Source organism: Vitis vinifera, chromosome 7, assembly GCF_030704535.1.
Source record: "Vitis vinifera cultivar Pinot Noir 40024 chromosome 7, ASM3070453v1".
In the NCBI taxonomy this organism is placed as follows: domain Eukaryota; kingdom Viridiplantae; phylum Streptophyta; class Magnoliopsida; order Vitales; family Vitaceae; genus Vitis; species Vitis vinifera.
In genome coordinates, this window is record NC_081811.1 from 22,306,669 (window position 1) to 22,328,788 (window position 22,120).

General features: G+C 38.2%; 3 protein-coding genes across 4 annotated transcripts; 2 read left to right on the plus strand and 1 right to left on the minus strand.

The window, feature by feature from the left end:
* The first annotated feature begins 149 nt into the window (after nt 1–149).
* On the plus strand, nt 150–1,343 carry LOC100262616 (uncharacterized). Its single transcript, XM_059738413.1, has one exon. It carries the CDS (start codon nt 150–152, stop codon nt 606–608), a length of 459 nt encoding a protein of 152 aa, XP_059594396.1. The 3' UTR covers nt 609–1,343.
* LOC100257490 (thioredoxin-like protein HCF164, chloroplastic) lies at nt 1,160–9,732 on the plus strand. The gene is made up of 4 exons (XM_003635037.4): nt 1,160–1,342; nt 8,228–8,446; nt 8,898–9,001; nt 9,225–9,732. The coding sequence occupies exons 1-4, from the start codon at nt 1,160–1,162 to the stop codon at nt 9,511–9,513; spliced, it is 795 nt and encodes a 264-aa protein (XP_003635085.1). The 3' UTR covers nt 9,514–9,732.
* A 1,067-nt stretch (nt 9,733–10,799) lies between these two features.
* Nucleotides 10,800–15,605, minus strand: LOC100252358 (wall-associated receptor kinase-like 14). 2 transcript variants are annotated; one of them, XM_002275259.5, is made up of 4 exons: nt 15,325–15,605; nt 14,238–15,010; nt 13,639–13,713; nt 10,800–12,875 (listed from the first exon to the last, which is right to left on the minus strand). In XM_002275259.5, the coding sequence occupies exons 2-4, from the start codon at nt 14,974–14,976 to the stop codon at nt 11,590–11,592; spliced, it is 2,100 nt and encodes a 699-aa protein (XP_002275295.1). In that variant the 5' UTR covers nt 14,977–15,010; nt 15,325–15,605; the 3' UTR covers nt 10,800–11,589. The 2 variants fall into 2 exon arrangements, with proteins under 2 accessions (XP_002275295.1, XP_010646389.1); XM_010648087.3 differs by having other exon boundaries at nt 13,639–13,707; nt 15,325–15,562.
* Nucleotides 15,606–22,120: the final 6,515 nt, after the last annotated feature.

A 22,120-nucleotide genomic window follows, 5' to 3' on the forward strand; every position in this document is an offset into this window, starting at 1 on the left:
CAAGTAAAGAAACGGCGCCGTTTTATTTGGATAGGGAGGGGGTATTGTAGTAAAATCGGTTAGTTTCAATGTGGTTCACAAACGCAGTAGGCCACTTTCGCATATCATCATCGGTAGTGAAGATTTTTGATCCATAGCGCCAGGAAACCATGGCTTCCACAGGCTCCCCTCTGCTCCAGACGCTCGCGGTCCCTGATGTGCGCAATGCGCATCCTATGTCCTGCAAGGCGCACGTTTCTACTCCGGTCCTCAGCCGGAGGCGGTGTCTGGTCCTGCTAACGACGGCTCTGACGGCGAGAGAATTGCCGTCGAGGGCTCAGGACATCCCCCTGTTCGGGCTGAGAAAGAAGCTGGAGAAGGTGGAGGAGGAAGCGGAGGAAATTCTCAAGGAAGGGATCGAGGCGGCGGAGAAAGGAATCGTAACGGCGGAGAAGGGAATAGAGAAGGCGGAGAAGGGAATAGAGACGGCGGAGAAGGAGATAGAAACGGCGGTGAGTTATAATGGATTGACTCAGGCAGGGGCGGTGGCGGGAGCGGAGGTAGTAGGGGTTTTAGTGGCAACTTCAGTTGTGAATGCAATCTTGGGGCCTGAAGCTCAGAAATCATAAGCTTCTGTGGTTGTGTTTGTGTAATCCAATCCAAACCTTCAAAATGTAATGGCATCCTCTGTGAATTTATGGAATTTGCGTTACATTGATGGCAATTTTTGATATGTAAATCACCAATTCATGGTCCTTGTTCATCCTTTGCTTTACAAATCATGAACACATTTCCGACGAGATTCCTTTTACACCCCATGATTTTTTCGTCAATAAAATGACATTAATAAAAATGACCTATAATCAATATTTATTTAAATAATTTTCAATTTTTATGTGTCCAAAAAAAAAAAATCCTTTCACAAAATGAGCAGCTTTTTTATAAAGAAAGTTGTACTTTTATTCAAAAATTAATTATTTTTTAAAATGTGATTTTAAAAATTAATTCTAAATAATTATTTTGTTTCAAAAATCTGATATAATTTCATTTTAATATTTTTATCATCTTAAACACTGAGTCAAAGGAGTGAGTCATTGTAAGGGTTGAGTATCTTATCTGGAAGCGCAGACACTTGGAAGTTAATAATAGAGAGAGTTGAACCGACAAGCAACAACTTCCAATGTCTCGGGTGGCTTCAAGTCCCGTTGGCCTCCACAGATTCCGGCCATGTCTTCAAGCCTCTCAACCTCGCCACGTTTTCAAAACCCATGTCCAATCTCCGAACAGAGTTACCAGATTTCAGAACATAGCCATCGCTTGTCAAACCACCCCCAATCCCACCCCAACTGATTCATCCACCACGGTACGTTTTACACCTCTCTTCTTGCTGTTACTTCCGATGCTATTTCTAATTTTCTTCCATTTACGGTTGTTTGGTCCCTGAGAAATTATCGGAAAAGATGCGAAATTAAACTGGTTGGGTCTGACAGGCTCTCGCCGGAGTTCTTGTTTATTTCCTTTTTGTTGCCTGTAATCAATGTGGGAGCTTCAAATTATATTCAATTTCAACAAATAACCATTTTTGTTTAAAACTGGAACCGAATCAAGGTATTTCTCAATTCCTTGTATCTTTTTTAGATGAATAATACTTGTTTATATATACAATTGAGAGTCCTGAATTAGGAAGGTATTATCCCTAAGGAAACAACCAAATTATGGTATGTACAGATATATACAGCTAACACTCCCCCTCAAGTTGGAGCATAGATGTTGATCATGCCCAGCATGTTACAAAAGTACTCAACTCGAGTTCCATTTAGAGCTTTTGTAAAAATATCCCTAAGTTGCTCTCCAGTCTTCACATAGCTAGTAGAGATTAGATTTTCCTCAATCTTTTCACGAATGAAATGACAATCGACCTCAATGTGTTTGGTTCTTTCATGATAGACTGGGTTCGCAGCAATATGAAGAGCGGCTTGATTGTCACACCAAAGCTTTGCTGGCATTGTGCACTTCATTCCCACTTCACATAAGAGTTGATGTATCCATATGATTTCACAAGTAGCCTGTGCTATGGCCCTATACTCAGATTCTGCACTCGAACAGGATACAACACTCTGCTTCTTACTTTTCCAAGCCACTAGATTCCCGCCAAAGAACACACAATAACCTGTAGTGAATCTTCTATCAAACTTAGAACCTGCCTAATCCGCATCAGAAAAACACTCAATGCGAGTGTGTCCCTGACTACTATATAGTATGCCTAGACCAGGAGCCTTCTTTAGATAGCACAAAATCTGCTCTAAAGCCGCCCAATGTTTTATTGTAAGCGCATATGTGAACTGACTAACAACACTTACTGCATATGCAATATCTGGTCGCGTCACGGTGAGATAATTCAGCTTCCCAACCACTCTCCGATACCTTTCAGGGTTGTAGAAGGGATCTCCATCATCTGACATAAGTTGTACATTAGGAACCATCGGGGTAGTACATGACTTTGCTTCTATCTTACCGGTCTCTTTAAGCAGATCAAGCACATACTTCCTCTGTGATAAGAACATCCCTTTCTTGCTCCTTGATACTTCTATTCCCAAGAAATACTTCAGTTCACCCAAGTCCTTTGTATGAAACTTGGAATGCATGAATGTCTTAAGATCAGAGATTCCTGCATGATCATTTCTTGTAATAACTATATCATCGACATAGACCACAAGAAGTATGATACCAGCAGCTGATTTCTTGTAGAAAACGGAGTGATCTTTCTCGCTCTTGTTCATGCCAAATGTTTGAATCTTCTTACTGAATTTTCCAAACCAAGCACGGGGACTCTGCTTCAATCCATAGAGAGCTTTTTTCAGACGACAAACCTTCCCATACTCTCCCTGAGCAACAAACCCAGGAGGTTGCTCTAGATAGACCTCTTCCTCTAGATCACCATGAAGAAAAGCATTCTTGATGTCTAACTGATGTATCATCCACTGTTGGGAAGCAGCAATAGAAATAAATAGTCGAACTGAATTGAGTTTGGCAACTGGAGAGAAAGTATCAGAATAGTCTACTCCATATGTCTGAGCATATCCTCTAGCTACAAGCCTAGCTTTCAGTCGTGCCACAGAGCCATCAAGATTAACTTTTACCGCAAAGACCCACTTGCAGCCAACAACTTTCTTTCCTTGAGGCAAATCAACAAGTTTCCATGTATGATTATCCTCCAATGCACAGATTTCTTCAAGCATTGCATTCTTCCAACCAGGATGATTTAGGGCCTCTGTAACAGTTTTAGGTACTGAAATAGAATCTATAGAGGCTACAAGGACACTTGAGGAAGATGACAGGTGATCATAAGATACAAAGTTAGCAATGGAATAGATAGATTTGCAGTGTCGTTTACCTTTCCGAAGGCTAATAGGAAGGTCGAGATCACTGGAAGGATTAGATGACGAAGGAGTTGGTGCAGGACATGTATCGATTGTCACTGGGTGCCGAGAGTACACCTGAACAATTGGTGGTTTGTTTGGAGTAGGAGGAATATTAACAACAGGACCCAAAGGAGCAAGAGATGCATCATAATCAACCACACTTGATTGCCCAACAGTTGGTCTTGAATTAACCACTTGATACACAAGCCATTCTTCATCCTCCTCACTTGCAGAACTTGTGGGTGAAGAGAAAAAGGATGTGTCTTCTGAAAACACAACATCCGTTGATACTAGATACTTATTGAGATCAGGCGAGAAACATCTATAGCCCTTTTGCAGTCTTGAGTACCCCAAGAAAACACACTGTAACGCCTTAGGATCAAGTTTAGTAACAAAAGGCCTTGTATCTCTAACATAGCATGTACATCCAAAAATTCTTGGTTCAAGTGGAAAAAGTGATTTCTGTGGATGTATTACTTTGTACGGAATATCACCTTTAAGCACTACAGTGGGCATACGGTTGATCAGAAAGCAAGCTGTGGAAACTGCATCAGCCCAAAACTGTTTCGGAACCTTCATCTGGAACATGAGGGCACGAGCCGTCTCAAGTAAATGCCTGTTTTTTCTTTCAACAACCCCATTTTGAGAAGGAGTATCAACACAAGATGTTTGATGAAAAATCCCATTGTGACTCATGTAATTCTAAAATGAGTTAGACACATATTCTTTTCCATTTTCGCTTCTTAATATTTTCACAGACACATCATATTGGGTTTTAATCTCAGCGGAGAAGGCACAAAAATGAGAAAATACTTCTGAACGATTCTTCATAAAATAAATCCAAGTCATTCGAGAAAAATCATCCACAAAGGTAACAAAATATCGAAACCCAGTTTGAGAAGTAACAGGACACGGACCCCAAACATCAGAATGTACTAACTCAAACAAAGACTCAGCCCGTTTATTAAGCCTTGGGCCTAAAGAACTACGATGATGCTTCGCAAAATGACACGACTCACAATCTAATGAAGGTAAAGTATCAAACTGAGGACATAATTTCTTCAACACCAGTAGAGAAGGATGTCCGAACCGACAATGAGCTTCAACAGGAGAGGCAGTACTGACACACGCAACTGGTCGAGGTACCCACTCGTCAAGAATATAGAGCCCATCAAATACATGTCCTTTACCAAATGTCCGTTTCGTCATAAGATCTTGAAACACACAATGATCAGGGAAAAATGAGACACTACAATTCAGATTTTTGGTAAGTTTACTAACAGAGATTAGGTTAAAGGCCAAATTTGGTAAGTTTAACACAGAAGATAACGTAATAGAAGATGTTGGTTTCACAGTCCCAGACCCTTTAATCTCATAGGTAGAACCATCAGCAACAGTAACAGAAGGAGCAGAATGTGTTCTGAAGGTAGAGAAAGTTTTATGATTACCTGTCATATGATCTATGGCACCTGAATCAATTATCCATTTGTTTGAGGAGGAGACAAGACATGTTTTACCTGACTCTACCAGAGCACTAACAGGAGTAGATGCTTTCAGTGCGTCTTGATACTGTGAATATTTAGAAAACTCTTCTGCTGTCATTGTGACGATCTTGTCTGAGGAGTCTGAAAATGTAGCAGTATCAGATGTAGCAACATTGGCAGTTTGAATTCTCCGATTTCGGTTTTGCAATTTCCTGCAGTTCTTCTTGATATGGCCAGCCTCATGGCAGTAAAAACACACAATTGTACTTGAATCATTGCCACGATTTTCAAATGCCCTGTTTCCGCCCCTGTTATTCACCCTTCTTGCATTTTCTGCATTTTCTCCTTTTGCAACAAGAACATTGGTGTGCTGAGAAGATGAGACATTCTCAGTTCGTAGAACTCTACTGAAAACTTCCTGAAGGGAACCGATGTCAGAACCAGAAAGAATCTGAGATTTTGCAGTCTCAAACTTAGATGGGAGACCGGATAAGAAACTCATAACAGCCATCTGTTCCCGTTGAGCCTGTTGTACTCTAACATTCGGACTGAAAGGCATAAGTGCATTCAATTCCTCATATACCTTCTTGAAGTCCATAAAATATGCAGTGAGGGATTTAGCTCCCTTCTCAGGACAATGAAAGGCATTCCATACATCATACATCCGAGATACATTTCCTTTTCCAGAGTACAGAAAATCAAGATAATCCATTAGCTCTTTAACAAATTCACAATGACTCAGCAGACCAACGATATCACTATTAATAGAGTTTTTCATCTGCAGAAATAACCGTGCATCATCTTGCATCCAAAGTTTTCTAGTGTGATCATTAGGAGGTTCCTCAGTCAAATGGTCATCTTTAGCAACACTTCTCAAATAAATTTTGATAGTCTTGCTCCATTCAATATAATTAGACCCATTTAATTTGTGTTCAGTTATTTTTGACACAATAGGCACTATATCAGCAACAGAATTCTTACTCTCTTCCATGACAATAAAATTTAATCTCTAAAGTAATCAGCCAGACCAAAATATTGCAATTTACCACTGCAAGAAGAAAGAGACAAGTACCTCTCTTACGAGGTGTCAAAAGCGTCGAAGGGTCAAAAGCGTGCGTCAAACCCTTGACTCCCTCTCTTTCTCACCTTGAAAGTTGTGAGTCGTGGCGACCAAGGTGGGCGAAGAAACTCAGATCAGTCCGGTTTCTAAGAGGAGCAGTTCAACTGGATCGGCTCCGGCGCTGGAGCTCGGCAGCACGAGCCGGAGACAGAGGTCTCATCAGGGCTGCTGACAAACGTGGGTCGTGTGTCGGGCCCGAGAAGAGTGGAGGTCGGGGCTTTCAATGATCTCGGACGACGGCGTCGCTTCGGCGGCGGAGAGAAGGCGTCTCAGGAAGGTGAATCGAGGGGCAGGGTTCGCCGGACTAGCCAAGGAGATGTTCCTCTCAACAGTTGATCGAACACCGGATGAGAAACGTCGGAAAGTCAGATCGAGAGATGGGAAACGTCGGAAAGTCAAATCGGTGAAGAAACGGCGGCCTCAAGCACTCCCACGCTCCGGAAACAAGAATGCGCTCCTCCTTGGGTCGGCGGTGATGCAATCCAGACTAAAAAAAACGTAACAGGTTACTGTTCCAGATTGTTAGGAACAAAACCCAAAACCCAGAAAATTCCCTTGAACCAAACGTGGCTCTGATACCATGTAACCGAATCAAGGTATTTCTCAATTCCTTGTATCTTTTTTAGATGAATAATACTTGTTTATATATACAATTGAGAGTCCTGAATTAGGAAGGTATTATCCCTAAGGAAACAACCAAATTATGGTATGTACAGATATATACAGCTAACAAAAACCAACTTCTCTTGTGTTAAATTTATTCTTTTCAGATTTCACCCTGTTCTTTAGTTTCCTTCCAAATTCTTCTTTCGAAGAAAGAGAAAAATCAATGAACTATTCAAATTTACAGCTGGGTTTCAGAAATTTCTCCTCTTCAATAAGATTAAAAAATTTTCATCTGGATTTCTATGTACCTTGACTTGGACACCCAACTCTCCATATTTGATAGGAGTAATACAATCTAATTTTATAGCATGAAATTCAAGAAAACATATATAGCACTTACAGTTTGCCCCATGCGTTTGGTACATCCCATTAAATTCATGCAATGCTAGGTGTAAAAAATTGGATTGCATTGTTATCATGTCTCAGGTGGGAGATTAATTGAGTTCACAAACAGCTCCTGTCTCAAATTTTTTTCTAAGGCTTAAACTGTTTTGGCATGTTTTTTGGAAAAAGAATGTCAAATTCAAGGAAAGCTTGTGGTATTTCCTCCAAGGATAACTCAATAATTTTTTTTTCTCAGTTCATTAATGAAGAAATATTGGTTGATTATGGTAAAAAAAAAAATGTTAGACAGCTTAAATATTACAGTTTATGATAGCAACATCCTTTGTCGGGTAAGTTCCGACCCTATAAATTTGAGCTGTTTAAGTGTTGAACTTGATCTTCAAAATGAAGACGAGTTGTGTTTGGTATGTAGGAATAGGAGTGGAAATAGGATGGGAATGGAGGTGAATCACAATACCATGTATATGAGAGAAATCAAAATCCTAGTTAGAGTGAGATTTGGTTTCCATACTAATGAATTTTTTATTCCCATTCCCATTAAAAAAAAATTCAAACACATTCATGAATGGGAATAGAACTGATTTTCCATTCTCATTCTCTGTTCCAACGATTCAAAATGTAACCTGTTCTTTCTCTTAACGCGGAAATGACATAACTTAAGAACATGATGCAATGTTGAAGGGTGAACTCTATATAAGCAAATAAGCACCACATCATCTCACATTGCTCTCATTGCACTGGTGACTGAATCAATCATGCTTCCTAGATTAGTCCTTCTTTATCAGGTTTATTGCCATTATCAAAGTCTTGACTATAGCCCTTCAGAAAGCTAGAGGGTGTCTTATACTTCTGAAAAAATTGCAAACAAGTCAAGCAGCCATGTATGGAAACTCAAGGTATCTAAACAAATGCTGTTTTCCAATCGGTATCATTGTCTTAGTTTACTCTCTAATATTTGAATTACATTAGAGATCTCAATTCAGCTTCCATAGTATGGTATTTACTATTTAGCTTGCCTCACTACTCAATAACAACTTTAAGCTTCCTATTCTCTCAATTTTATATGGTGCATCATTTTATGCCTGGTTGCTAATGTCATAGTTTTTATCAACTTCTATGTTGGCACGTTGAGTGGAAGTAATTTATTTCTCTACTTCCATGTGTAATCTCTCTCCAGATAAACTTGTACGCCTTTGATCTGCATCTTGCAGGAAAAACCACCCGTTGAGCCTGGTTCAGTCAATGACAACGTCACCCAAGCTGCAAGTTCCTCCACAGATCCTGGACTTCCCGAATTTCCAAGTAAAGATATCAATAGGAGGATAGCAGTTGTTTCTTCCCTTGCAGCAGTGGGCCTCTTCTTATCAAAAAGACTAGATTTTGGTGTTTCTTTGAAGGACCTTTCTGCAGCAGCGTTACCTTATGAAGAGGTTTGACTTTATTCATTATACACCCCTATAGCTCAGTAGTAGGTTTGCTTACTTGGTACTACTATATATGACATGGATGCTAGTTTAGGAATGAGTACATGTGAGGAGTTGGATGGAAGTTAAATTATCCTTAAATTATATCTTAGTTCTTTGAATGCAAAAGCACATCCTTTTTTTAGAAAAAATATATGCTAGTTGATTTTTCTTTGGACTGATTTTGACAAAGACTGTTCATTCCCAATCCTGAATTCTCTACTCTGTTTTTAGCGATGGAGAAAATTAAGTAACTCTGCTTACATAGATAGAGAGGTCTCCCTATTTTTTGGGCTTCACATGTAACAATTAATTACTGGTGCATGTCTGATGGGTGAAACCATTCATATTGTTTTAATATTTAGAACATTTTGGTTTAGTTGTTTGCTTAAATTTTATGTCTTGTGTGATTATTTAGGCTCTATCAAATGGGAAGCCCACTGTTGTGGAGTTCTACGCAGATTGGTGTGAAGTATGTCGTGAATTAGCTCCTGATGTGTACAAAGTTGAGCAGCAATACAGGTATGCTCTTTGAATTCTTAAATTCTAAAAATATGCTCTTCACTACTTACCTTGTAAAAAGGAAAAAAATTTGAAGTGAGGGGGTAATAGCCTTTTGAGCCCTTGGCTGGAAAACTTCGTCTTTTTTTTTTTTTTTTTTCCCTTTAATTCGAACTTATGAAATGGCTCTCCTTGTTTTATAAATAATTCTTTTTACTTCTGCTAATTACTATTTTTTCTTTAGGGATCGTGTGAATTTTGTTATGTTGAATGTCGACAACACAAAATGGGAACAAGAGCTCGATGAATTTGGCGTCGAGGGTATCCCACATTTTGCATTCCTGGACAAAGAAGGGAATGAGGAGGGTAACGTGGTAGGCAGGCTTCCGAAACAGTATTTTCAGGAGAATGTGGAAGCCCTCGCTCATGGGGAGGCATCCATTCCGCATGCCCGCGTTGTGGGACAATATTCAAGTGCTGAATCCAGGAAGGTGCACCAAGTTGTTGATCCAAGAAGTCATGGTCGTGGCTAGAACTTATATGTTACCTTCCTTCTCAGAAACAAGTTGTCAAACTTTCACCAGAGAAGGCAAAAGAATACAATATACAAGGTTGGAGGCATATCTGCCTTCCCATGACGTTGTGTAACTCCTTGCTTAAAATAATCCAACTGAGTTTCTGGAGTATAGGAAATGTCATTTGATTGTCGGTCGGACAAGAGTTCTTTAATATAAAGAGAAATTGGTTAGAAATTCTAAGTATCCTCGTCATCCATGAGCGAGTAGCATTCGGGGGTTTATCATGCATCAATTATGAATTGATTTAGACATCTTACCCACTCTCGTCTAAGTCACATGAACAATTAATTAACAAGTGCGATTTTTCTAAGCGTCAAGAAAGATGTCTCATGATGTTTCTTGAAGTATCATATCATGGTCTGACTAGTCTTGCCAGGTCATTTCGGTAGATGTGATGTGGAGGATTAAGTATAGATTTAGAACATCATTGCTACTCTAATAACTTCCTAACTCACATTATTTTGGGCACTTAAGGCAAGCTTCGAGGGTTGTTGTCTAACAATAGTTATGCTCAAACTTGATATAAATAACTTTTAAACTTTATTTATGAGCTTCTAACTACCTAAAAATCAATTGTAATAATTGTAAAAAGCAGTTTGTAACATGGTTGCTAATGATGTGTTTGTGTTGTGGCTATATATGTGACATGTTGACATTGTTTAACCCCTAAGTGCAAGGACTTTCAATTATGGTATCTAGAGAACCATGGGTGTAATATCCACATTGAATAAAGGGAGAACCAAGAAGATTATTTAGAGGATAGGTGATTAGAGATGATCATGGCAATAACTAAAACCGATTGTTCCTAAAATGTAACTTGAAAAGCTCACCAAGAGTCAAGATCCCTAAAAACCTCAAATTCTAATCACTATCCTCTTTCCTCAACCGATTGCTTTTGGCTAAGGTTGAGGGAGATTCAAGGGCTTAAAACGGATACTTTTGGCACAAGGGTTAGCTCAAGAAATCTACACCATTGAAGACCTATGCTCAGTTAGGATGAGAATCACTTAATTCTTGCTCAAGCCTACTCCCCACAACACTTTTGCCCCTTATGTTCTTGCAGTATGCATTTGCCTTGACAATTGATTTCACTTCGACCTTGCAAATCACTAAAATTCAATGGAGGATAAGACTAAGATACATCCATCTCTTGGTGTTAGGAATTTGGCTATTCACGACTAAAACTAAAAGAAACACAAAATTGAATTGCGGAATTGTAAATGAAAATGAACACTGGAAGATGCAAATTAAATTGATATTGGCATTCAGAAAGAAATTTAATATGAAAGTTTAAGACAATTGTAATATTACATATAGGAGGTTCTTTTTTGTTCTGTCCGATATTTATTGGCTCAAGTTTGGGACAATATGATCTCCCCAGTGTACCATTTTACCTGCAGTTTGTTGAAGTGACTCCTTGGTTTGAAACTTTGAATTTCATTGAGAGTAGTGGGGCAGGCTGAGCAGTTACAGGATCAACTTGAGAAGGTTGGTTCAGTCTGGAGCAACCTTGCACCAAGAGAAGATTCTATTCCAACCATAAGAAAGTTCAGGTTTTCCAGACTACATGTAAGCAGGTCATCATCAAGGTATAACTCGACTAAACTCGCACAAAATAATCCACTTGCATAATCACTAGACGGAATGTTCTGGGTTTTTGATGTGACTAACTCAAAATTATGCATCATAATCTCACATGAACGAAGAAAAGGTGCAATGTCTAAATCAAAATTATGCATCATACTTCGGTTCAAAGCTTACATGAACGAAGAAAAGGCGCATAGCATCCTACTTGTTCGTATTCTACTTTATACATGCACAATTTGTTCTGCACTTTCCTTTGCTTTGAGATATCCTCTAATGTTAAAGACTTCTGACATCTTCAGAGTGTTTCAGAAAGAATTCAAAAGAGATAATAGTATGCATAAAAGGTAATACCTCGATGAGATTGACAAGGAGTGAGCGCTATAGATACCTCCATGGTATTCACAAGATGATATAAAACTAAGCACCAAAAGAACGGATATGGTGTCATTGAACTACATTACCCAACAAGCTGTTTGTTGAAGGTGAGCTCTGTTCACTCAACCAAGGATCATGCACAGAAACAGGGGAGCTGTCCTTTATCTCTTCCATTGAAGCCAGACAATCTGTTGGCCTATGTGGAACAAACAATCTCCGACTCCCTATCCCTGCCTTCCTAACAGACATACAACCTAGCGACATCTCACTTCCATTAAATGGCGATGAACAAGAAGATGCCACTGATGATGCCACACATATATTCTCCTCCATTGGAGCCCATCCACTGAGCCTGACATGCTCTAGCTCATCTGCTACCTCCATCATGGAAGGCCTCATGTCCCTATGAAAAGCAAGGCATCTAAATGCTAGCTCGGCCACCTTGTGAATAGAGCAAAGTGTCCAAGCATCCCTCTGTGGCTCAAGGAATGGATCTATTATTTCATCCACACAACCCCTTCCGATCCTGTCAATAGCAAGTGCAGCCAAATTCACCTCACTGTGAGGTCGAGAAAAATCGACCACTTTCATTGCACTTATGATCTCTACAAGAACCACTCCAAAACTGTAAACATCACTTTTATCTGAGAGATGGAAGTTCTGATGATACTGTGGATCAAGGTAGCCGGGAGTCCCTTGTGGGGCTGTTGAGATATGGGATGATTCAGTCATGCCAAGTCTAGAAAGACCAAAATCTGCTACCTTTGAGTTGAAGTTGTCATCCAGAAGTATATTACTGGACTTTATGTCTCTGTGGAAAATTGGAGGAGTGATGGCTGAGTGGAGATGGGCAATAGCATTAGCTGTTTCGGTGGCAATGTTGAGCCTTGTTGTCCATGGAAGACCTTTGCCCCTCTCTTTCTGTAGGTGCTGAGATAGAGTTCCATTGGCCATGAATTCATAGACAAGGATCTGTTCACCATTCTCTATACAGCAACCTAATAGGCGCACTAGATTTGGATGATTCACAGAAGAGATCAGCTTGATTTCATTCATGACTTGCTCAATGCTGTCATTATCACGATTTCTGATCTTTTTAATGGCAACCCATTCATCATTGTGGAGCTTTCCTGCAAAAACTGTACCATATGCCCCAGTTCCAAGTCTTTGTTTCTCTGAGAAGCCATTGGTGGCCCTTTCAACTTCTTTGTAGGGATAGAGAGGAACACTGGAGTTGCCTGCAGCTTCACATATAAGGCGTTTTGCACTCATACGCCTCCTCAAATAAGAACGTCGTCGAATACAGTAGCAGATAAGAGCCACAGTGCTCATTAAAGAAGCTCCAACAATGACACCTAAAGAAAAGAACAATGTGAATCATATTCCAATCTTCAAGAAACCCAGAACCTTTCAATGTCCATGGTAAATGCATACTTATTGCAGTCCCAGTGTGCAGAGAAATCAATAAAAAATTGTCCAAGTTTGTTCAATATTTAAGCCTACATGGGATAGAAACCAAACCATACAATCAAGATATGAACTCAACCATATTATCACTAGCCTGTTCCCATTTCCAAGATTGAATGTGAGGGACATCAGAGTTAAAACAGTTGATAATCGTTTGATTCTCCTAATATCAAAGAACTAAAGCTAGGAACCGGATATCTCAAATTACAATCACCAGGATAAAAACTTTCAACAAAACAATTCCCCCTCAATGTACCAGTTCTTCTAACAGGACACACCAGAAAAACACTGGGTGGAAAGAACTATTCTGTAGTGATCAGTGCAATAATTTTAAATAAGAATTAAAAAAACATGAAGTCCGGAAATTTCGAGTCTCACGAAGGATACAAGAACAACAGCAACTTCCTAAATCCTAATGATCCAAAAAGGACGTCAAAGGAGGTTCACAATTAAACAACTAAATTGTGAGTCAGAAAAATGGGGCGGGCTGAAAAGTAAACAATAACAGATTTTCAAATTACTTCTACAGACCACCATCCTTGAGTCCAAGTTAAACAATGCAGAAGTCAAACATCATCTGGAAGTAGGAATGAAAGTCGAGAAATGACTGGGCAGCCATTCCTGCCAAATCAATTAGAAAAGTAAAATTACCTCCAACAAGAACAGCAACCCTTGTAGTTCCTCCACATGTGCCCGACATGTACTTTGACGCATTGCAATCTGTAACTGAAGACAAATGATTCAGAAAAAAACAAAGGGAGAAATTAGCAAAGAAAAGTAAAACCTTCACCGCCAAATGAACTAATCCCAATGCTTGGAATGATTTTTTTTCTTTTGACAAAATCAAACCCTCCGAAATTTACGATGACCCACAGCTGCCTTCAGCGCACGTGGGTCCTACGCACGTTTCGATCAAAGATTCAAAACTCTAGTGCAAACCGTCCTTACTGACGACTTGGCCTGATAATTTGAATGTGCGGACAAAAGTCAAGGGCAGTATGGGCATACACAACGGCCGATTTGCCCCGACCTTGACGTAATGCTCACTAAAAGTACAGGTGGTTGTTTTAGTCATTTCGCTAGTAATTTACGGCTTTACGACCGTGGACTAACAGAATTTAGTGAGGTGGCATTCGGTGATTGGTTGAAGTAATGGAACTTTAGCTCCAGTCTTCCACAGTTGCCCTTGTCAACTGCGATTAGGCCATTTGAAAAAACAGAAAAAAAAACCTCCGGCGACAAGGGCTTACCTTCCTGACAACCATCGCCATCTTTAAATCCATCTCCGTCGAATCCTTCCTTGCAGCTGCAACGGCAACCGAAACCCCCGGGAACAGTTAAATTGGTATGTTTCGCATTCGGAGCGCAATGGCACGGATGGTCCAGCCACCACCCCAACTGAGCCGTTCCCAACTCCAGCGAAACTGCGGAGTTGTTCCTCCACTCAACCGCCATGGAAAGTAACAAAAACTTGCACCCAGTCCCAGTCACGTTCGCAAAACTCATAAACTCGGACTCAGAATCTAGCGGAAAGCAGCTTATGTTGTTGTCGCTTTTGCCATTGCAATTGTTCAACTTGTTCTGGCCGTTGAACACACTCGTGGGTATCACGCACCCGGAAGACGACGAGCTACAATTCTGGAAGAGAAGACTGTTCTTCGAACTCAGCGCGTAGTTTTTACCGAATAGTGGCTCGATCTTTTGGATCTCACGCTGGCACTGCGCTGGTAGATTGATGATGATGCTGTCTGTGGTTACATTCTGGACTTTAAAATTTTGTATTTCGATCTCCCCTTCTTTGCTGCAGTTCAGTTTGATTGGGCTATCGGATGAGAACCCAAATGGATAATGGACTCGTTTAGCAGATTTCCCGGTTCCACAGGAGTCATTCTTGATTGCAGAGACGAGGGTAACCGTACAGATGAGAGCGAGAATCGTTCGTTGAAGAGCCTTCCTCATCGAGAATTGAAGTGACGTGAATATGAACATCGATGCGAAGCAGAGTAATCATATCATCGCCTTTCTGCAAAAGAGAAAAGACCCTCAAATTTGCTGTGAAGTTTTCTAGCATATCATTTTATCAGACCCGACAATTTGTTTGGTGGAAAACGCAATTCTACCTAGTTTGATATTTGACCAGTTCAAAAAATTTAAAGAAAATGAATTGGAGTTCTGCCATTAATCGAGAAGTTAAAGCTGAGCTTTGATGTTGTTGGGAGGCCATCCATCACAATAAATGCTCATAGAACAGAGGACCGTTGGTAGGAGATAGAAATTTCATTTTTCAAGTAATAGAAAAACAGAGAGAATGGTTTGGTGAAGTATTAATAGGCTTACCTCCGCAGTTCTTCAATGGCTGCCGTAATTGCTCTGTGATTCGAAATGAATAAAGCAATTAAACGTTTGAAGATCGAGACAAAAGAGAGACGATCAGCCCCTATTGTTCTTCTTGTTACAGTTCAACCGCGAAACTCCAAATTAGGGTTTGATATCGATCAAACAATATCAAATGGGAAAGAGGACAACCGTGAGATTATGGAAGACCTTCCTCCTTTTCACGCCTCTGCGTCTCCCAAACGTAAATAAAAATACTTGTCCATGGCACTCTTTTTATGAAATGACACGCATGCCCTCAGTCTCAGGAATTTAAAGAAATAGAAAATTACACATCCACCCCTGCATTTGGCGCTAATTACCATCCACGTGTATGAGAAATGATAATAGGTTTGACTAGAAGGCCGTGGACTACGTGTGGACAGCATCCTATTGATTTTTTGTTCTTCCATAAAATATGATATTGTATAAAAATAATTCATTTTTCCCTAGGCTTCCAAGATGCCCAATTGATAAATATTCCTACCTTAATCAGTAGGAAATTCTATGAAACATCAAGCCATGTCACGCTTCTTTTTACCTCTTGACCATTCTTAGCGAACATCAAGCCAAAATTTTCTTGTAATCACATTTTTCAAAAATCGAAATTTTACAATCTGTGAAGGTTACTTTGGTAAATGCACTTCAACACAAGGGCCCAAACTATAAAGTATAACAGCTACTTTACTTCTTTTGGGGAATGTGGTTGTAAGAAGTGGCCTGCGGGTGACGTGACGTAATTTCAGAACTAATTTAATGATTAAAAAGGGCACTAGGATTTTAATTGCCCTTCAAAGGGCAATTTTGTCATTTTAAATCATTATTTCAAGAAATCCTACTTGAATTCTATGGTTTCCTCGTTAGATTTCTTAATTTCTTTCCTTATTTACATTAGAATCGGATTATTTGACAATAATGCCCCTTCATGAATAAGGGTTGACTAACGGGATCCTCCTCTGACAAGGCTTTGACTTTCTAAACGCGGAGGAATAATTATTATCATATCTCCACGGTTCCATCTCATGCAGTTGGTGCAATGGTGCGAATGATTTGTTGCTTCCACTAAGTATGTAAAGGTAAAGCACTTGATTGGCTCCTTAAATAAAAGATTTGACTGGTAATATTAATGATTTTGCCTTTCGATCTCAAATATGAATGCTGCTCGTACGTTAAATCTTAATGTTCACTCGATCACATTATTTTATAGTTTTTGGTCTCTGCTCAAGTAACAAAATAATTTTGAAAATAATATTCTTCCCATAAAAATAAAAATAATAATAATAATGAATTGATTTAATGTATTTGATTAAATTCATAAATTTTGCTTTAAATCACAAGTAGTCTCCGAACAAAGAAACAAGAACACCGTGGCACAACAAAAAAAAACCAAGATGAAATATTAATTTAATGGAATTTGATTAAATATAAAGATTATGAGGAATATTTATATGAATATTTGGGTTAGAGGGTGTAAAGTTATTAGAGAAATGAGTTTGTTAAGATTATATACGATGGATAAAAATATGAGGAAGAACAAGAAACATTCGATGGAATAAAGGGTTTTAAAAGTATGTAGGGAGAAGAGTGAGATGTTTTGAATCGAATAATTATTGTATGTTTCTTTCCTTTATATTATTATTTATCATATACCATGAGGTAAGATATAGTTAGTCAAATCTGATATATTTTTGTATTTGATTTGTTTTATTTTTGTATTCATTTTAAAACTTACACAATAAAACCATGATTATTACAATAAAAATTCATAATAAATGAATATTTGATAAATTAATAACCTTACTTGAATAATAAAATCTTTTGATTCCAAGTCCAGCCAATGCACTAAATTAATAATCCTGCTAAATACATAAAATAATGATATTATTATAAATCTTTAAAGTTCCAATAAAATATAGATTAATAATCAATGAATTATATATCAAGAAAATAATAAATATTTATTTATCAATGAATCAATAATTTTATTAAGATAAATTTAATTTTTTTATTTTTATAATAGTTTTCTTATAATTTATATAAAATTTCAGTCAGATTTTGTTTTGTGGGCGGTTCAATTTTGCTGGCAAAGGCAAAAGGTGTATTCAGGCAAGCTTATGATAAATGATGAGTTGTCGCCTCTCTTTGCAAGTTCAGTCCACGTTTTCCATAGGCTTTTCCTATTTCACCCATCATTTTGACTCATTCAATTCCCTCAAGCTTTGCACTAGTCCATCTACTTTTCCTTTATCTTATCAAATTACAAAACTACAAACCCATTTTTTGTGTAAAGGAACAACACAGAAAAAGATGAGGGTAGGAAAGTAGGTGAACAAAAAAAGAAGTTGCGAGGAAGGTGCAACTCCCATAAAAAAATTGGAATAGATGGATTGAAGTGGTTTCTCTTTTTTTGTCGGGTTCGTCAATAATTTTAAACGATATTTTCATTAATAAGTATTTAAAAGATATTATCAATCAGGTAATATTACACATAATTTTAAGTCTTATAACTTGTACCATAATTTTATTTGTTTGCATTTTTATATCTTAATCAAAGTTTATTGATATACTTAGCATTTGCCTTTTCAAAATCCATGAAGCCAAACCCTTCTAGCAAAATTGCTCCGACACCCATATACGGCAAGGCTGTGAATGAATGTTCAAATTGTCGAGGGGCTTGGCTTAAAATTAGTTCGGAATGCAGTATTATTTGACCAGGTGGGAATGGGAAGGGGCGCCAAACATTGGAAAATTGACGGGCTTTTAGCTGAGAGCTTGCTAGTCCATTGTAGTTTAATTTTTAAGGTCATGGATACCGACATATGGTGTCATGCACCCAAGAGTCGAAATTAAACGTGCCATTGTTTAAGATAAGGTTGAAATACGTAGTGTCATACAATCCATTTGGTTATCATGGATTTGGTGTAAATGCTAGGCTCATATATAGGGGACAAGGTGTGTGTAGATTTACCTACCTGCACCACCCCATTTTGTGAGGCATATAGGTTTCAAGAATCAACTCATGAATTAGGTAATCCACTTCCATATAGTATTGTTCCACGTATGCTTGGATTTGGTTGTGTTTTGAAAAAGATGGAAACCAAACACAGGCCAAACTTTACCATTTCGTCGGGACATGTAGTGGGGATAGATTTTGCAGGAATTCAAGGGCCTATTCTATAATGGAATTACTGACAATGATTCATATAATGTTACCATAAGTATGATTTGGTGTGGATCTGATGCCATGTTGGTAAAGACATTTATCAATTTGAGTAAATGGTGTGGCTCACAGGTCCCATGTGGCAAATGTAATATTTATTTGGATAAAATAAATAAATAAAGCTCACCCACGTACATCCTTTTCTGATTGGAGGTCCAATGAAAGCAATCTATTTCTGAGTCTACCGAAGGCCGCGATCTAAATGAGATAGGCCATGTGCAAGTCTTTGGCCACATTCACACTCTCATTTTCCTTGCATACTTTTCCACACCATCCGACGAGTTTGTTGCTTTCACGGACCAGATGTTGGCCTTTCCTTTCTTTCTTTAGAGTCAATACATCAATAAATACTTGACTCCTACAGCTGCTGCTAGACAAGTCATCCACATGGACCACATCCTCCTTTATTCCCAAAGGGAAGGGGAAGCTTGAGTGCCCCTTATATTTGGGCACAATAATGGTGATATAAGGGGCAGCAGGAGTCAATTGGGCCAACTTGATGTCCAGACTTCTCAGTTTTGTGGCATGGGTGGAGCCACCGGGCTTTGCTTCTCTAAAGAACTGGACTGTGGGTGGAGCCTGAGCCACTTTCAGAGTACTACTCTTTCCATTCGGAATATGCTGTATAGCCTGTAGGAGATCTCCTTGCGACAACCATATCTGACAGGGTGTTTCCTTGTTGCTACGGGTGATTGAAGACTAGGGTTAAGTCCCATGATATTACCATATTCTGACCTGATGGCTAAGATTTCAGTGCATAAAATAATTCTTGGAAAGGATTTCCATCCACTAATTTGTTTGTCTGCAAATGAAATGTCTTTAACCCGTCACATGCACATCACAAAATCTTATTATTTTTGCACTACTCAAAACGAAAGATCACGATGAGACGGATTCTAGGGAATTTTCAATTTAATAAATAAATAAAAACTTTAATTTGAATATTCTATTTTTTTTTTATAATTATTTATTTCCTAATCATGTGTTTCTTTTTTAAAAAATAAAATAAAAAAATTATTGTAAATGAAAAGTAATGAATAACCACATTGATGGCCATTATGAACTCCATTTACTCATCTTTAAGATGAGTAATGGGAGTTCATATTATGAAGCCTATAATAGGCTTCTTACCCCCCATGTAAAAGCATTCCGAGAAAAAGAAAGAAAACTCTTTCTCTCATTCTCTCTCTCTCTCTCTCTCTTTCTTTCACTTTCTCAATTCTCTTCTTTGATTTCTTCTTCCACATTATATATCAAAGTAAGATATATTTTATCTCTACTCCTTTGATTTGCATTATATTTGTCCTTGTTTTATAACACGTTATCAGCACGAATTGCTCTGAAGGTAATTCTCGTATCTTAAACTTGAAGTTATTTATATAGAATAAAATTTTACATATTTATATTATTGTTGATTTGTTTTGTTACATATTGTTAAAAGTTATAAACAAATTATTTGATTTTGTTTATAATCAAAGTTATACCAATGCTATCAAGTTATTATAACTGATTTTAATAATATTGTTTTGTCATATATATGAAGTTATTTGACAATGTCGAATATCACAAAACTCGAATTTGTGGCACTTGACATTTCGGGAAAGAACTATCTATCTTGGATCCTTGATGCTGAATTACATCTTGATGCAATGAACCTTGGAGCTACGATCAAACAAGGAAATCAAGCATCCCTACAGGATCGCGCAAAAGCATTGATTTTCCTTCGCCATCACCTCCATGAAGATTTAAAAAATGAGTATCTTACGGTAAAGGACCCTTTTACTCTATGGAGTAATTTGAAGGAAAGATATGACCACCAGAAAACTGTGATTCTCCTAAAAGCTCGATATGATTAGATGCACCTAAGGTTGCAAGATTTTAAAACTGTTAGTGAATACAACTCTGCACTTTTCAAAATCAACTCTCAATTAAAGCTGTGTGGAGAAAAAATTACAGAGGAAGACATGTTAGAGAAAACTTTTACTATGTTTCATGCCTCGAATGTGCTCCTGCAGCAGCAATATCGAGAGCGTAGATTTACAAAATATTTTGAATTAATATCATGTCTTCTTGTTGCTGAACAAAATAATGAGCTTTTGATGAGAAATCACCAGTCTCGTCCAATTGGATCTGAACCATTCCCTGAAGTGAATGCAATATCGTCTCAAACTCGTGGACGTGGACAAGGACAAGGACGTGGTCGTGGTCATGGTCATGGAAGAAATCCTCGATACCATGGTTCTTATAGTAATAATTCTCAGAAAATGAAAGCCTCATTGCACCACCAGATGTGGAACAATACTGAGACAATACAAGAAAATGGGAAGCGTTTACAAGATAAACCTCCTAAGAACCATGAGAATAATTGTTATAGATGTGGTATGAAGGGGCATTGGTCGCGTACCTGTCGTACGCCCAAACATTTGGTCGACCTTTACCAAGCATCAATAAAAGCTAAAGGAAAAGAGATAGAGATGAACTTTACCGATGGTGATGGATTGGACCTAACCTACTATGACATTGATTTCTTTGGAGGTCCCAATGAAAAAACAGACCATTTGATAAATGATGAAAAAATTAACATTGATTGATGTTACTCTATATATAAAATAATATATTATTATGTCTTATATTTACATCTAATTTACTTTGTTATTTACATTATGCCTTGTTTTTTTGTTATATCTGAAATCCATGTGTTATTTGGTCTCAAGATGAATGAGGATGATGTATGTCTCGCAGACTGTGCGACCACACACACAATTCTTCGAGATAAAAGATATTTCCTCGAATTGACATTAATAAAAGCTAATGTAAGTACCATATCTGGTACTACAAACTTAGTTGAAGGCTCTGGAAGAGCAAACATAACATTGCCAAATGGAACTAGATTCCATATAAATGACGCGTTATATTCTAGCAAATCCAGAAGAAATTTGCTCAGTTTTAAAGATATCCGTAGAAATGGATATCATATTGAAACTATGAATGAAGATAATGTAGAATATCTTTATATTACTTCTATTATATCTGGCCAGAAGCTTATAATGGAAAAACTCCCGGCTTTTTCCTCTGGGTTGTATCATACAACTATAAAGCCTATTGAATCATATGTTGTCGTGAACCAGAAGTTCAACGACCCAAAAGTTTTTGTCCTTTGGCATGACAGGCTAGGTCACCCAGGGTCTTCAATGATGCGTCAAATAATCGAACACTCACATGGGCATCCATTAAAGAACCAGAAGATTCTTTCGCCCAATGAATACTCATGTGCTGCCTGCTCACAAGGTAAATTGATAATCAGACCATCTTTTACTAAAGTCATATCTGAGTCACCAATCTTTTTAGAAAGAATACATGGGGACATATGTGGGTCTATCCATCCACCATGTGGACCATTCCGTTATTTTATGATCTTAATAGATGCTTCTACTAGGTGGTCACATGATTGTCTCCTTTTTACACGTAACGTAGCCTTTGCTAGACTCCTTGCACAAATAATCAGATTACGAGCACAATTTCCAGATTATCCAATTAAGA